This window comes from Herpailurus yagouaroundi, unplaced genomic scaffold (genome assembly GCF_014898765.1).
Source record: "Herpailurus yagouaroundi ecotype Mexico unplaced genomic scaffold, PumYag 203, whole genome shotgun sequence".
Taxonomy (NCBI): domain Eukaryota; kingdom Metazoa; phylum Chordata; class Mammalia; order Carnivora; family Felidae; genus Herpailurus; species Herpailurus yagouaroundi.
The window spans coordinates 28,507,718-28,525,617 of record NW_024412434.1 but is presented as its reverse complement, the minus strand read 5'-3'; the positions used below and the strand labels follow the sequence as shown (position 1 = coordinate 28,525,617).

The window sequence follows — 17,900 nt, the reverse complement described above, 5'->3', positions numbered from 1 at the left end:
CCAATAAACACAAATCAAAAACCAATGGTAGATACACAAAAAATAAAGGGAAAGGAATCCAAGCATAACACTAAAGAAAGTAACCAAATCACACTGAAAGAGAGCAATGGGAGAGGAAAGAAGAAAACTACAAAAATAGCCAGAACAATTAACAAAATGGCAAGAAGTACATACCTATCAATAATTACCCTAAAGGTAAATGTACTTCATACTCTAACCAAAAGACAGACGGTGACTGAATGGATTAAAAACAAAAGACAAACAAAAAAACAAGACCCATCTATATGCTGCCTACAAGGGACTCATAGCCCTAAACACACACACAGACTGAAAGTAAAGGGATGAGAAAACATACTTTGCAGATGGAAGCAAAAAAAAAAAAAAAAAAAAAAAAAAAAGCTGGGCTAGCAATGCTTGTATCAGACAAAATAGGCTTTAAAACAAAGACTGGATCAAGAGACAAAAAAGGGCACTACATAATGATAAAGGGATCAATCCAACAAGAGGACATAAAATTGTAAATATGTATGTACACAGTATTGGAATACTAAATTACATAAAGCAAATATTAGGGATATAAAGGGAGAAATTGACAGTAATACAATGATACCAGGGACTTCAATACCCCACTTACATCAATGGATAAATCACCCAGACAGAATGTCGATAAGGAAACAGTGACTTTGAACATGTTAGACCAGATTGACCTAACAGACATGTATAGAATATTCCATCCCAAAGCAGCAGAATACACATTCTTCTCAAATGCACGTGGAGCATTCTCCAGAATACATCACATGTTAGGCAACAAAAAAGTGTCAATAAATTTAGGGAGACTGAAGCCATAGCAAGTCTCCATTCCAACCACAATGGTATGAAACTAGAAATCAACTACAAGAAAAAAATCTAAAAAGCCCCACAAACACACAGAGCTAAACAACATGCTCCTAAACAATGCACGGGTCAACAAATCAAAGAAAAAAATCAGAAAATACATGGAGACAAACAAAAATGAAAAAACAATGATCTATAATCTTTGGGACACAGTAAAAGTAGTTCTAAAAAGAAACTTCAGAGCAATACAGGCCTACCTCAGAAAACAAGAAAAATCTGAAATAAAAAACCTAACCTTACACCTAAATGAGCTGGAAAAAAAACCCCAAAGATACTGGAAGGAAGGAAATAATAAAGAGTACAAGAGAGGTTGCCTGGGTGGCTCAGTCTGACTTTGGCTCAGGTCATGATCTCACAGTTTGTGAGTTTGAGCCCCATGTCAGGCTCTGTGCCGACAGCTCAGAGCCTGGAGCCTGCTTCCGATTCTGTGTCTCCCTCTCTCTGCCCCTCCCCTGCTCGTGCGCTCTCTCTCTCTCTCTCTCTCTCTCTCTCTCTCAAAAATAAATAAATAAATAAATAAAGAGTTAATACCTATTCTTCTCAAACTATACCAAAAACAGAAGAGAAGGAAAACTTCCAAATTCATTCAATGAGGCCAGGATTACCCTGATACCAAAACTACAAAAAAAGAAAACTGTAGGCTAATATCTCTGATTAACACAGATGCAAATATCTTTTAAAAATATTAGCAAACTGAACTCAGCAATACATTAAAAAAAGTCATTCACCACAGTCAAGTGAGTTTTATTGCAGGGATATAAGAGTAGTTCAGTATTTGCAAATCAATCAACATGATATACCATATTAAAAAGAGGAAAGATAAAAAACACATGGTCATCTCAATAGATGCAGAGAAACCATTTGACAAAATACAACGTACCTTAGTGATAAAAACTCTCAACAAAGTGGGTTTAGAGGGAATACCCCAACGTAATAAGGACCATACATAACAAACCCACAGCTAACACCATGCTCAATAGTGAAAAACCAAAAGTTTTTCTCTAAGATAAGGACAAGATAAAGATGTCCACTCAAGCCACTTTAATTCCACACAGTGCTAGAAATCCTAGCTGCAGCCATCACACAAGAAAACGGAATAAAAGCCATCAGAATTGATAAGGGAAAAGTAAAACTGTCACATTTGCAAATGACATATATTTGGAAAAACCTAAAGACTGCACCAAAAAACCTATTAGAACTGAAAAGTCAAAGAATACAAAATTAATATACAGAAATGTGTTGCATTTCTGTACACTAATAACAGAGTAGCAGAAAGAAAAACTAAGAAAACAATCCGAATTACAATTGCATCAAGAAGAATAAAATAAAAGGAAGAAACTTAACCAAGGAGGTGAAACCTGTACTTTGAAAACTATAAAACATTGACTAAAGAAACTGAAGTGACAGAAACAAATGGAAAGATATTCTGTGCTCAGGGATTGGAAGAATTAACATTGTTAAAATGTCTATACTACCCAAAGCACTCTACAGATTCAGTGTAATCCCTATCGATATACCAACAGCATTCTTCACAGAACTAGAATAATATTAAAATTTGTATGGAATCACAAAGACCTTGAATAGCCAAAGTAATCTTGAAGAAGAAGAACAAAGATGGAAGTATCATAATCACAGATTTTAAGATATACTACAAAGCTATAATAATCAAAACAGTATGGTACCAGCACAAAAGCAGACATATATCAGTGAAACAGAATAGAGCTCCCCTAAATAAACCCACACCCATATGGTCAGTGAATCTATGACAAAGGAGACAAGAATATACAGTGGGGAAAAAGAGGTTTTTTTTTTTAACAGTCCTTTCAACAAATGGTGTTGGGAAAACTGAACAGCTACATGCAAAAGAACAAAACTGGACTTCTTTCTTAAACCACACACAAAACTAAACTTACAGTGGATTAGGACCTATGTATGAGACCTTAAACCATAAAACTTCTAAAGGAAGACACAGGTAGTAATTACTTAGGCATCAGTCTTAGCAACATATTTATGGATGTGTCTCCTAGGCAAGGGAAAGGAAAGCAAAAATAAACTATTGGGACTATACTAAAATAAAAAACTTTTGCACAGCAAAGGAAACCATAAACAAAACAAAAAGGCAAGGTAGAGAATCGGAGGAGATATTTGCAAATGCTATATCTGATGAGGGATTTATATGCAAAATATATAAAGAACTTGTACAACTCAACACCGAAAAAAAAAAAACAGATTAAAAAATGGCCAGAGGATCTGAACAGACATTTTTCCAAAGAAGACATACTAATGGCCAACAGACACATGAAAAGATGCTGAACATCATCAATCATCAGGGAAATGCAAATAAAGATCGCAATGAGGTATCATCTTACGCCAATCAGAATGGGTAGTATCAAAAAGACAAGTAATAGCAACAGTTGGTGAGGATGTGGAGAAAAAGAAACAGTATGGTGGCAGTGGGAAAGCAAACTGGTCCAGCCACTGTGGAAAACAGTAGGAGGTTCCACAAAAAATTAAAAATAGAACTACCATGCGATCCAGGAATTGCACTACTGGGTATTTACCTAAAGAAAATGAAAACAGTAGTTCAAAAAGATATACGCATTCCTATGTTTATTGCAGCATTATTTACAATAGCCAAGATATGGAAGCAACCCAAGTGTCCATCAATAGATGAGCGGATAAAGAAGCTATGATATATATACAAGGGAATATTACTCAGCCATAAAAAGGAATGAGATCTTGCCACTGTGACAACGTGGATGGATGTGGAGGGTATCATGGTAAATGAAATAAGACAGAGAAAGACAAATACCATACAATTTCACTTATATGTGGAATCTAAAAAACAAAACAAAACCAAACATTCTTTTTTTTTTTAACACTTATTTATTTTTGAGACAGAGAGAGACAGAGCATGAACAGGGGAGGGGCAGAGAGAGAGGGAGACATAGAATCTGAAACAGGCTCCAGGCTCTGATCTGTCAGCACAAAGCCCGACGCGGGGCTCGAACTCACGGACCGTGAGATCATGACCTGAGCCGAAGTTGGACACTTAACCGACCAAGCCACCCAGGCGCTCCCAAACATTCTTAAATATAGAGAATAAACTGGTGGTTGCCACAGGGGAGGTGGGTGGGGGAGTGTGTGCAATAAAGGGGATTAAGAGGTATAAAATTCCAGTTACAAAAAAATAAGTCACAGAGATGAAAAGCACAGCATAAGGGATACAGTCAATAATAATATAATAACATCATTATGGTGACAGAAAAACTTGGAGTAATGTACAGAATTGTTGAATCAATATGTTGTACACCTGAAACTAAGTCACACTGTATGTTAACTATACTTCAATTAAAAAAAAAGTTTCACAGGAATAGTCTACTTTAGGATAGTGGGGAAAACCTATATTTTATAATGTATGTTGAAACTATTCATTTCCCGGATTCATGTGGGCATATCTTCTCATGAACTACTTTCAGAAAGTAGGCTGGGGAACTTCCATGATGTCATGTATGTTGAGGCACCACTAGTTTTCCCTTTTCTACTTTTAACCTTCCCCAAAAAGTCTCAAAGGTATAGAACAGGATGGCCTACTGTGACACTCCCACCATTGAAATTCATGGTAGATTTATTTTGCAAAACCTTTTAACAGTGACAGGAAGTAACATTCTAAAAATAAGGAAACGTTTGCAGCCCTACTGTAGACCTATATCCCATTCTCTCCCTGCCCTCACCTCCCACCCTCTTACAAAGGTTTCCTAATGGGGCATATTTTGGTTTCACTTCCAAGAAGTAGGAGCCTCCCACCTATCAGACCAGGTAAATGGAGAGTTGAAATCTAGAGGACTCCATTAGGGCTGACCAAGATTAATTGCTGATAATGATTCTACCGAGGATCAGGATAGCTACCTTTTTTCCCAGATGCTGGTACACACGGCAGCCTTGCTTCACCTTTTATGGAGCACGGGAGACCAATTTCAACGGGACCTTCTCTGAAGATGTGTTCACTATCTCTTAAGCAGCGAGCCTAGATTATAAACAAAGAGTCAGGCCACCCACCTACCCACCCGCTACGGCCCCATCAGCTCAGCCTGCTGCCCTCGGGGATGAGATCCGTTTAAGAATCCTAAATGCATAGATAACCAACATCCTTCTTTCCCTCAGCATTCTTTTAGGATCTCATATGCTGTAAGAGTCTACCTATTATATTTTATACACGAACAGGCACATATTCACTTCCTTCATACTTTTCCAGGGGCTAACTGGTTTCTCCTGTACTATCTACATCATTTGGTCACAATTAAGAATGGAAGGTTAATGGATGGAAAGAGAGCTTACAAGGCAACACCAAGAGTGTTTGTTCTTAGATACAAAAATTCAATTCTAGTCCTAGTGCATGTGAGTAAATGGCAAGGCAAAAGTTGCCCTCCACTCAGTGTTCCGTGCACATTTTAGGGATGATTCTAGCCAGTAGATAGGTACAAAGCTGGTAATGAATCCTCAATGATTTCAATGAATTTGTTTCTGCCCCTGCTCATGCCACAAAGAATTTAAGATCCTAAAAATATCTATAATACAAATGCATGAAGTAAATCAATATCTCCGAGTGGGGATATGGGCATAAGGATGAAAGTCAGAGGCAAGGCAAATGCTCAGAAACAGACTCCATATTGCTCCACAGATCAAAGGGAAGGAGGACTCGAGTAGTCCTTGCTAAGTTGAAACTGGAGGAACTTAACCTAAAAGCCTTTCCTACCTGTTGAGTGCTCTCAATCATTGCCAGTGCTTCGGCCATCAGCTTCTGATTTATGCCACAAAGGTTGGCCACCTTTGTCTGGCATCTGTGATGTACGTTCATACCACATGCTGCAAAGGAGAAAGAGACACTGTGAGCCAGAGGAACAGAACTCACTGAGCGGACTTTGCACAGGTCTGCTTCAGGTACACATACGTTGAAGAACGATTGGCAAATCCCTAGAGCCATCTTCCCAGCAGCAGGAGACACTGAATACAAATAAATGAGGGCAGTGCTTCTACAATGCCACCACGCGTCCACCTCCCCTTCCCAAGACTACACACACAGACCAGAGGCTCCTGGATGTGGTGCTGGGGAAGGACTCCCACCAGAGGCAGAAGCAGAGCTTTGCTGACAGCAGAGGAAGGCTGCTGTCGGTATGCATTTAGACTATGCCATTGCTGAGAGACTAGCACCGATGCTGGCTCTCTCTGGTGAAAATGTGCCATGCCAGGATAGAAGGTGGTTCACTTCCACTCTAGATTGGAGTCCAAGTATCCCCTTCCCCACATGGGGTGCAAGGAGCTTCCCTCCCCTCTAGGCTGAAGCCTCAGCCTGCATGCATGGTGGGTGTGGTCTGTGCTTCGGGATGGGAGTGGGGAGAAGGGAAGTGGCCTGGAGGCCATTCTCCCCATAGGGCAGAGTTGGGCTGGTTGAACCAAATGATCTAGCTCTAAGTCCTATGATTCTCGGGGAATATTCCAATTTATGAGTCTTGGAAAAAGTGCAGTGAAGGTCCACCCTCCACTTTCTGTGATCCCGTGAGCCTTCCTGGATTGGGATGTGTGTGGATCAGGGCGTCTGTAGAAAGACAGCTACTACTTCAAGTCATTGGTTTAGAAAAATCAAATTCTGCTTATGAAACACTGCTATTACAATAAAAAATTTCTAACGTAAGATTTTCAAACTCCAGCTGATAGAATTCTGTTTTCAAGTCCTATTTCATTCTGTCAAGTCCATCAGTAGCATTTGTTATAACGCCATTAGGCAAGAGAGGCTATAAAACAACGCACTTTTACTCTGACCTTTTTTTTTTTTTAATGTTTGTTTATTTTTGAGAGAGACAGAGACAGAATGTGAGTGGGTTGGGGCAGAGAGAGAGGGAGACACAGAATCTGAAGCAGGCTCCAGGCTCCGAGCTGTCAACATAGAGCCTGATGCGGGGCTCGAACTCACGAGCCTTGAGATCATGACCCGAACTGAAGTCGGATGCTCAACTGACTGAGCCACCCAGGTGCCCTGTACTCTTACCTGCTTATTAACCCATTTGTGTGCAAAGAGCTTAGTACAGTGGTTGGCATCAGATGCTCAACAACTACAACTTGTCTTTTATCTTCATTATCTATTCCAAAGAGATATACATTAAACTACTGAAATGGAATTTGAGCAGGCTTCGGCCCTTAGTTTTAACTGGCTTACTCTTCCTCCAACAGTTCATAATAAAATAGCATTTTCTATGTAAATATAAACCAGTACTTGTCCTGGTATATTGCATGATAGAACCCAAATCCATTCTAAGTGAAATCTTTTATGTATGACTAAAGCCCTTAATATAGTCACTATGCTGTTTATAATGGCTTTCTGCCCTTGTGAATTTCAGCACGACTCCTACTGGATGTGTTTCTGCGGGTTGCACACTGGGAAGTCCCAGCTGCATTTCCTTAGTACCGTAAGGCAAAGGGAGGCAGTTGGCATGAAGCAGTGGGAAGTTTCACTTTGCTTTTTAACATGGTAGCCAGATCTAAGCTTGTCTTGGATGCTCTGGCATGAAGGCAGGCCCCACCCCCACTATGGTAATGTCCTACGTCTCTGTTACTAACCTATGGGGTGACAACTTGATCTCTTTGAGTGCAAACAGGCCCTTTGGATGATGATTTTCATGGGAATTAAAGTGGACAGAGGAAAGGAGACAGAATCAAGACAAAGGGAGGCCCTACTTAAGAAAGTGGCTTAGAAAAGAACAAGATAGAAAGAGCAGGGCCAAGGCAGAGGAACAGAGTCGAGAGAGTAGAGAGGGAGGAGAGGTGAAGTCAAGGGCATGGGGGGTGAGGACACAGGGATGTCTGTAGGTATCGGCCAGATACCTACAGAGGGTGCTGGGGAGGAAGGGAGGGAAGAAGAGGGAAGAGGGAAGAGGGAAGAGGAAAGGAAGGGAGAGTGGAGAGGGGCTGCCTGGCATGCAGGAGGTGGGGGGAGACAGGGAAAGAGAAGGGAATGGAGGAGAAAGAACGTTAGGGAGGACGGAACAGAAACAATGTCTGTGAAACAATGGCGAGGAACCGTCGTAGAGGGTTCTAAGCTCAGAGGCAGAGACAGGCTGTTGGCACCACTGGGCAGCTGAGGTGCTCAGGCTCTAGGGAGGGGAAACCTGAGCTGTGAGAGAGACCATCAGAGGACCAGGGGAGCCATCACTCATGCCCCGCTTGTTCCATTCGGGAATTACTTCTTGCCTATGACCTCCTAAAGATCCTCCAGACTACTAGGCCCACCTGTGTGCTCTCGAGCAGGTATAAACAGCTACGTGCTCGGTGGCACTTCTGGGCTACGGAGGGATTATTGAGACGAATTCTCACTACATCTGGGTTTTGCCTTCAGTGATGGTTTGAAAGCCTAACCTTCCTCCTGCCTCCACTAACATGTCACTCCAGACGCCACCGGGCGTGTAAACGCAACGGGGATGAGGAAGAGAAGGCTGTTGAAGGGGACCCTTGCCTTTATTACTAGAACAGGTGAACACAGGGGAAGGGAAGAAGGGAAAATAAGATCAATACAGGCAGCGAGGCAAACCACAGAGCCTCTCAACTACAGAGAACAAACTGAGGGTTGCTGGAGGGGAGGGAATGGACTAGACGGGGGATGGGCATTCAGGAGGGCACTTGTTGGGATGAGCCCTGGATGTTATATGGAAAGGACGAATCACTGGGCGCTACTCCAGAAACCAAACTACACTGTAGGTAGCTAACTTGAATTTAAAGAAGTTAAAAAAAAAAAAAAAAAGATAAGAATTGCAGAAGATTTAACCAGTGGCATAAAACAAAATGACCAAGAAAAAGTAAAGTGGCTTCTACCTTTAATCATTCAAAACAGAAAGGCCTCTGCCGCAGTAGAACTCCCTCCTTTTCGAAAGTCCATCTGGCCCTGTTCCACCCCCAGCCCCACTCAAAAGGCAGAAGTGGCTTGTGGGAATCTTTCCCTCCCTCCGGCCTAATCCTGATGTGACAGCATCTCGGTGTCTAGAGGTTATCGCCTTAGCCATTTGAACTTTTAGAGCATTGCAGTGGTTTTTTACTCTTTCTCAGGGCAGGTCCAAAAATCTTGACGAGTGCAGAGCTGTAGGCTCAGTCCGGCTGCATTGCCAGCTGCAATGCCAGCCTTCAAGGGGAGATCAGAGGAGGGAGAATGGTAAGAGGGGTGGGCCTCTTACTGGGCACTGTGAGTTTGCAGCACCCTTAGGGCCCAGGGCCTAGGGTCTCAGTCACAGAATTCTCATGTGCAGGACCATCCATCAGCCAAGCAGATGAGCTGGGCTTGCTCCCTGATGGGCTACACAGAGAATCTGTAGGGCTGGTGTGAGGGAGAGAGGCAGGCTCAGAAGGGGCAGGCTCCGAACACTGAGACACGGCAGGGCAGGTCCCAGCCGGGGGGCCAGTCAGGGAAAATGGTATCTTCCTTTCTCCCCAGCACAACAGGGAACAAGAGAAGGGGGACAGGTCAGGAGACTTGACATTTAGACTCAACGGGCTTGCACTTCTCTGGGCTACAAGGATTAAGGTGTTGGGGGTGGAAAGGAAGGAACAGCACTGGTGTCTCATCTTGGGCACTTCACATTCAAGACGTCGGGGTCATCCGGGTCAGCTGGAGAAGTCCAGCCTCTCTCCTCCCCCCTTCCCTCATGCTCTCCATCAAGGCTGCAGAGCCACCCCTTAGGGGGCCCACAATGGGGCCCACGCTCCTTTCCCACTGAACTCACCGTCGCACTTGAGTCCTTGCCTCGCCAGGCCCCACAGCAGGGTCCCACAGTGCTCACAGAAGGTCGGGCTTTTGTAATTGTAGACTTTGAATCTATGTGGCATGTCAATTTTGAATCTCTCCTTGTGGAACTGAAAAAAGGAAGAACGTGTGACCAAACGCGCGTCCCTGCTTTTCAACTTTGGGCGTCTTGGCAGGCACTCGAGTCCAACAGAGCACTGAAAACACTGGAACAATGTGCACTTGCCTCAGGGCATAAGTATTACTTGTCAACCCTTCCAGCCATGGCCAAAGAAGGCAGGCAGCCATTAGCTCTTCCAGGCAAGGGCCAAGTGCATAATATGCAGACGTCAGGTAACCTGGAGTAAGCTGAACGCGTGGGGCGTTCCCACAGAGAGGCTCACAGCTTCAGGAAGAGGGGACTGGGGTCACTTATCTAAATGGGATCTAAGTAAACGTTGCACTGCCCTTCCTATTTTCGTACAAATACTTCCTTTTCTTTTTCAACCCAGAACGAGTATGCTAACCTTTGGAAGATGTTTACGTAATACTTCCTCTAGGGGAAACACTGCTATGGGCTTAACAGTATAAAAGCCTACGTGTGAAGCATGTCACAGCTCTTGCATGTGGATGGAGGGGGTGACAGGCAGGGAAAGGGGCCTGCCAGGGGCTGGGGACAAGTATGCTGCACATATTACCTCTCACACACGTGATATTGCAAATACCCCCTTGGAAGTCGCCTCTATTAGAATCCTCACTTGATACAGGGGAGGTTAAGCACAGAGAGGGCAAGACTCTTGTCTAGGTCGCACACGAGCGAGTGGGCTAGGGCGTCTACAAGTCGAAAGTCAGAATCAGCCTATACCCTTTCACCGTTACCCTTTCTCCAACAAAATGAACCTGATGATTTAGGCGATGGGGAGAGGGGAGATAAGAGAGGGATGCTGTTGGTAGATATACAGCAGGATTCTTTTGTTTTGTTTTGTTTTTAGTTTTCTGGAGTTATCTCCGTTAGCCAACCGTATCACATGAACAGCATCAGCAGCCACAGCATCAGGAGGTTTGATTCCTGGTAAGAATACCGATATTCTTGTGTAAGAAAGAAAGTTTTACCTAAGATTTATCATCTCTCCAGAAGTTCTTAATTAGACAATTCCCTTGGGGATGTGCACAGCAAAGAAGACCTACTCATTCACGGTGATGTATCTAATATTGCCACCGAGGATGTTAGCCACCATCGGGTCATTAGAATGGCTGTCTGAAATTATTTAAAAGTTGCCTAGAACCTCTTCTACTCATTTTCAACCAAGAAAAAATAATTTTCAGATCTCAGTCTGTATAAACATTCCCATGTAAATATGAACAATTAATGACAAGGTCCAGGCTGGGAGTCTTCTCCCTCAAATCTAAACCCCAAGCTCAAATAGTTCAAGATATGTCTGGGAAAGACTATAGATCTGTACTTTCCAATATGATATTCATTTAGCCATGTGGGCCAAGTGAGCACCTGCAAGGCGGTAAAACGATACACTCAGTATAAAATACACACTGCATTTTGAAGATTTTGTAAGAGAAAAAGAACGTAAACTATCTCATTAATTTTCATGTGAGGATACCTGAAAATTTAAAATTATACTCGTGGCTCTCATTCTATTTCCAGTGGACATTAGCCATTGAGGGTAAGAGACATTCTTATAATTTGGGATTTTTCCAGGAAAGCTGAAGGCATCAGGTAGAGAGAGCAGAAAGGCAGGTTGCGAGGTGGTGATTTGATTTAAACAAACAAAACACTGGACTGGCAGAGAAAGACAAATACTGTCTCATCTCACTTATATGTGGAATCAAACACAAAACCAAAAACAACACCCCCCCCCAAACTCATAGAGCTCAGACTTGTGGTTCTCGGAGACAGGGGGTTGGGGGGCAAGGGTAAGTGGAGGAAGGTGGTCAAAAGGTACAAACTTCCATTTATAAGATAGATAAATCCTGGGGATGGAACCTACACCATGGTGACCACAACATGGCTGGGTGATGTACAAGGAAGAGAGTAGATCCTAAGAGTTTTCATTACAAGGAAAAATCCTGTTTTCTCTTTTTATTCTATTTATTATTTTTTTTAAGATGAAATTTATTGTCAAATTGGTTTCCATACAACACCCAGTGCTCATCCCAACAGGTGCCCTCCTCAATGCCTGTCACCCACCCTCCCCCCCCTCCCACCCCCCATCAACCCTCAGTTTATTCTCAGTTTTGAAGAGTCTCTTATGGTTTGCCTCCTTCCCTCTCTGTAACTTTTCCCCCCCCTTCCCCATGGTCTTCTGTTAAGTTTCTCAGGATCCACATAAGAGTGAAAACATATGGTATCTGTCTTTCTCTGTAGGACTTATTTCACTTAGCATAACACTCTCCAGTTCCATCCACGTTGCTACAAAAGGCCAGATTTCATTCTTTCTCTTTGCCAAGTAGTATTCCATTGTATGTATAAACCACAACTTCTTTATCCATTCGTCAGCTGATGGACATTTAGGCTCTTTCCATAATTTGGCTATTGTTGAAAGTGCTGCTATAAACATTGGGGTACAAGTGCCCCTATACATCAGCACTCCTGTATGTATCCCTTGGGTAAATTCCTAGCAGTGCTATTACTGGGTCATAGGGTAGATCTATTTTTAATTTTTTTTTCAACGTTTTTTATTTATTTTTGGGACAGAGAGAGACAGAGCATGAACGGGGGAGGGGCAGAGAGAGAGGGAGACACAGAATCGGAAACAGGCTCCAGGCTCCGAGCCATCAGCCCAGAGCCTGACGCGGGGCTCGAACTCCCGGACCGCGAGATCGTGACCTGGCTGAAGTCGGACGCTTAACCGACTGCGCCACCCAGGCGCCCCTATTTTTAATTTTTTGAGGAACCTCCACACTGTTTTCCAGAATGGTGATGGATGTTAGCTGAACCCATCGTGGTAATGATTTCATAGTATATGTAAATCAAACCATCATGCTGTATGCCTTAAACTTAAACAATGATGTATGTCAATTACTTCTCAATAAAACTGGGGCAGGGGGAACCCCCCAACACCACTGCTCTGGGAGATTGAGACCTGAAATTTAGTCCCAGCCTGGCTACTTATATTATAGATGGTTGACTATGGAGGAACTACTTTAACCTCTTTAGGCCTTAGGAGAGTCACCTGTAATAGAAGACTGTGCCCTTTCCAACTCTAAATTTTAGGAGATATTCTGCTCTGCAAAAATTCAATCAATTTGCCTTCTCTGTGCCTGCCCCATGGCTGGAGAAAATCCCACACCTGGCAGGCTGGCCCTTCAAACTCAGATGGATTTTTCACTGTCCTTGGCACTCCTACTGTCATTCTCTAACCACCTTGCTTTCCCATCCCAAGAAAATTCTCTCACAGATCCCTTCTCCTCAAAGCCACTTGCTGCTTTCTCTTCTTCCTTCCCCCCATCTCCAGACTACACTGAAGTAGTAAGCTGTCTAAGGGAAGCTCTCTCACCTTCCTGCCCCCAAATCTACAACGCACTGTCATCTGCAACCATCTTCTCCTCCCTTTCTGCTACAATTGATGAACCATCGGTCTGTCCATCACAGACTCATCTCCACATGTGCTTTGGACATTTTCCCCTCTTGCCAAGGGTGGACTTCTTCCCTCCTGACTGCTCTGGTTTTCCCTCTCTCTAGCTTCATCCATCTCTCATCTCTCTCCAGCTATGGGAGTACTGCCATCCTTTGGGTCGCACCTCTTTTCAGCTACTGTTCTACTTCAATGAGCTTCAGGTTAGTCTTGTTGGTAGTATTAGCACATAAATTGTGTCCATGTCGTCAACTTCCAGGAACCTTCAGTGCTGGTCAATGAAGCGAACACTCTACAATTTTTTGAAATGTCTTGGATCAAGGGCTCCAGATATCTCCATGTGGTCCTTATTTTAGTGGCAATGACCACAATTGACCCCTTTGCTTTCTGGTTTCTGTAACCTCATTTACTGTTAATATATGGAGAGCCTTTTCTGAACTCTTATTCTCAGTCATTATCCCAAGCTCCTTCTCTTCTACCTAATGCAGTTTTAGATTCCTTTGGGGAATTTATATATTCGGTCTATGGGCTCATATAAATTCCAAGTGCATATAAAATTGTCTACTGATACCTCTACTTGGGTGTCTACAGGCATCTCAGGTTGGACTTATTAAAAAATGAAATAGTAATTTCTCCTCTAGTCTTACATTGTTATGGTTCTGCCTCTACCCCACTGCTCAAGACAAAAACCTGGGCATCATCTTTATTTCCCTCTCTTTTATTTTTCACATCCAATCCACTGGCAAATCCAGTCATTTCTAACATGGCAATCACCTGAAAATCTGCTCACTTTGCTCCACCTCCATTGTTACCATACTGGTAACATCAACCGTCCCCCTTAGGGGGACTTCTGTAGTCACTTCTGGTTTTTTATGTTCACACCTCAACCCACCATTTCCTTACAGCAGTCACCAAGTGGGCTTCCCACTATAGGTCAAATAAAATCCAACCACTTCACTGGGGTCTAAAAACCTCCATCCAATCTAGGTCCTGCCAAGTTCCCCAAATTCGTGTTCTATTTGTTCTCTTGCCCTTGCTGTTTCAGCCTCATGGTCTCATTTCAGGTCCTAGAACATACGGACTCTTTCCCCCTTGGGGCCTTTTCTGTCTGGAGGCTCTCAGCTTAAATGCTCCCTCCCCTGGGAGATTCCCTGACCTTTGGTTTAAGTAGGTCACTCAGTTATTTTCCACCATCACACCCTGTTGGCTATTTTCTTAGCACTTAATATAAATGGAAACAATACATTGTTGTTAATTACATAGTTCCCTAATTTTATGGTAAGGTCCATAAAGGCAGGACCGGGTCTGTTTTGGCTCTGCTGTGCATTGTCTGTAGTAGAGTATTTTTCATGTATTGGATACACACTAAATACCTGTTGAATGAAGAAGGCAATATAGGAAAAGGAAGTGTGCCTGACTTTCCGGGTCTGCTTCCCTTTCCTAGGGGGTAACTTGTTTCCACGCCATATGCCTCACAGTTCGTTATGAAAGAAACACTTGCCTCTCCACATAAGAATTATATTTCTGTTACATCTCATACAAACTGTGTAAATGCTTACAGGTATTTTATAATTGTTTTCCTCTATTCTTTAACTGTCCCTTCTAGCTCTAGATGCCACAAGAGTCGTTCTCACATAATTGCCCCAAACTGTGTTTTCTGGCCACTTTCTATCATGCTTTTCCGGAAAAGGTAGAGTCATCGATATTCTTATTAGTCTTTTCTTATTCATCCTCTAGTTTTGAATCTCAGTAACAATCATTATTGAAGAGGAAAGGGTTTTAGGGAGATTGATGTTCATTGATATGCGTAAGGATTCAAGCTCAGGCAGTGCTAAAAATTAGTGGGTTGTAAAATTTGATGTCAGGATAAAGAGTTCTCATATTTCAGACAAAAAAGAGGAACTTAAACACATACCATGGTTTCTCTGCTATTGATAGCTGATCCTGTGCACTTAGCTATAACTTTATCGATACACTTCTTGTGGATTGCCGCATTACACTCTGGAAAGAAATGATTGTCGCTTAAGATTTTCAGAAGTGAAGGAACAATTAAATACAAAGAATGACAGTAATACAACAGAAACCCTTCTTACTTACGTCGACACTGGTAGCCTTGTTTGTTCAGACCCCTGCAATAAAGCAGATGTTTGATTTATTTGGATGTTCGAGTCAACAGCACCACAAACATTAAAAGGTAAGCAAGATCTCATAGCTTCCTACTATTTACTGATCAGCAGCCCTGGTCTATCACTGGCCAAGAGTGTTAATATATTTGTTTGTTTGTTTTTTAAGCTGCTTTGTTAAAAGTCTGATAGTTAAATAAACGAGGAGCTTTTGTTTTCACCCTCACTTGCGAATTTTCCAAACCAACACGTAGAGATGAAAATGACTGACTGAAAACGCATCACAAGCACCTAGCAGCAAATTTCTATGTCCTTCACGTAAAAAGTCATTGTCTCTCTAAGCTCAGTACGGATGGGTAAAGACACCTGTACGATGTTTTATTTTTTTCTGAGTGTCTGATAATATTTGCAATTACTAAATTCTTAAGCTTAAGACCCATTCCCGTGTAACACTATTAGAAAGGAAGGTGATTCTAGTCATTCAATGAAAACAGCTGGTGGAAATACACCAAAACACTATTTGACCTTTGGGTACCCTAGCTAGGCTGAGGTTGTGCGTTGATGAATGCTCAAAGAAAAGAACACCCCCACCAAGAGGTGAGGAGGCTAAAACCTGAGACAAGAGTCATTTCAGGTCTCTGCTGTCCCATCGCCTTTGCTATGTGCCTACTGAGGCTTGAACTGATCTCTGTCTGAAGACTGCTAAGACACCCGAGAGCCCTGTAAACATCTAAACCTATTAGCTCCAATGCAGAAGTGTTTCCTTTTGCACACATTAGTACCAGCACAGTTGGGCTATCAAGGTGGTAGAACTTTTGACTGTAAAACTGTGCCAGCAGTAAAGAAGTCTCCCTCTTCTGCCCTTCCCTCTTACCCCCAGTAGCCCCCATCTAATCAGAAGCCAAAGTTCTTGGAAATTATTCCTGCTAGAGCTGGCTTCCTTGCTCTATAGGGGTCACATTATGAAAATACTGTATAGAATCACACTTTCAGCTTCATCCATCCAGGTGAGGCCGGTGAAAAGGCTCATGTAGTATTTATGCCAGCACATCCCACTGAGGTAGAGGATGCCAGCCCTGGCAGGTTAAGAGGATGGGACAAAATGCGTAATGGGAAGCTTGGAGTAAAATGCCAAGTTACCATACCAGACAAACTCATGGCAGACAGAGCAAAATGTGGGTTGGGGGAAAAAGGTGGCGGTAAACTCATGGCACTTGACGTGGTGTACTTTGGCCTGTTTGATGGCTCCTCGGCGGTGATGCAAAGCAAAGAAGCCTTCAGACTCGAATTCACTCATATCCTTTGTGTCTGCAGGAACAGGAAGGACAGAGAACAAAGTGAAGTTCTGCGATATGGCTGTCACAACTGGGTGGGGAGGATGGGGAGATGGGGAAGGGGTAGAGACGGACAAGGAATCAGGCAAGCATCGACACCAGTAAAATTCCAAGTACTTATTAAGGTTGGTATAGCACTAAGCTTCTTTCTTCAATTATATGATACAGAATTATCACAGGGTGTATTACTATAGGGTTGAAACAATGAGGTTGCATCACTGGCTCAATCCCTCACTCCTCTCTGACTGAGCTGAGCTATCCTCTTTCCATTTTTAAAACCAGAGGTCAGAACTTTCAAGGGATTTATCAACCTCTCCTATTCGCTGTCAATGATGAGTCAGCCAGAGAAAGCAGGAAGTAGCAAATACTCTTCTGCCTGTAATTCTAGAGAATACTGTGGTTACTGACAGCAACTTAGAAATAGCACTTTTTTTTTTAATCTCCCAGAATGCTTTACATCTGGTTGTTTATGGGCAGGGTCCAATAGACTGAGAGGAGGTAGCTAGACTTGTGTGTGAGGGCAAAACCACTTTCGAAAGTTGTTTATGCTCTGGTTCCTGACGTCTATAGTAATCAGGTGCACCAGCTACAGACTATGCTGGTCAGTGTAGAAAAAGCCAGAAATTAATAGATCACTGCAATCATTTGTTACTGTCTCGGTAATCCTGGATGTAACCTAGTCATTTATATCAAATCATCACATTAACTTCTTCAGTTCACCCTGGGTTCTGGCTATTGGTGAAGGTACTATGGAAGTCACTGTCTATAGTGCCCTATGCCCTGATGACATCTTCCCAAAAGGCTAGAATACTAGTGATTTCCTGGCTGAAGCCCAGACTCAAAGAAAACACACAATAGCAAGGCAGTCATGGCTCAACAGTGTGATGAAAACCCCAGCATGCAAGAAAGAATAAAATAGTAAATAAGAAAGGATTAAAAAAGATAATCATCATTACTGAAATAAGGATAATTAATTTAATGATTATAAGTTCTAAAATTATAATTTTAGGGGTGCCTGGGTGGCTCAGTCAGGTAAGCATAGGACTTCAGCTCAGGTCACGATCTCACAGCTTGTGAGTTCAAACCCCACGTCAGGCTCTGTGCAGAGCCTGGAGTCTGCTTTGGATTCTGTGTCTCCCTCTCTCTCTTGCCCTCTCTCTTTCAAAAAATGAGTAAACATTAAAAAAAATTAAAA

The 17,900-nt window shown here is 42.7% G+C and overlaps 1 protein-coding gene and 1 long non-coding RNA gene across 4 annotated transcripts in view; one reads left to right on the top strand and one right to left on the bottom strand.

Annotated features, from left to right (window-relative positions):
* Nucleotides 1–17,900, bottom strand: part of PRKCQ (protein kinase C theta) — a 189,305-nt gene that overhangs the window by 105,462 nt on the left and 65,943 nt on the right. For all 3 annotated transcript variants that reach the window (XM_040451506.1, XM_040451505.1, XM_040451507.1), the window contains 6 exons: nt 16,517–16,679; nt 15,346–15,377; nt 15,164–15,249; nt 9,660–9,789; nt 5,651–5,760; nt 4,804–4,921 (listed from right to left, as the gene is read on the bottom strand). In XM_040451506.1, coding sequence (XP_040307440.1) covers nt 4,804–4,921; nt 5,651–5,760; nt 9,660–9,789; nt 15,164–15,249; nt 15,346–15,377; nt 16,517–16,679 — 639 coding nt within the window. The remainder of the gene's footprint in view (nt 1–4,803; nt 4,922–5,650; nt 5,761–9,659; nt 9,790–15,163; nt 15,250–15,345; nt 15,378–16,516; nt 16,680–17,900) is intronic.
* On the top strand, nt 7,575–17,041 carry LOC121014851 (uncharacterized). Its single transcript, XR_005783463.1, has 3 exons — nt 7,575–8,196; nt 10,651–10,730; nt 16,686–17,041. It is a non-coding gene; the product is annotated as an uncharacterized LOC121014851 (long non-coding RNA).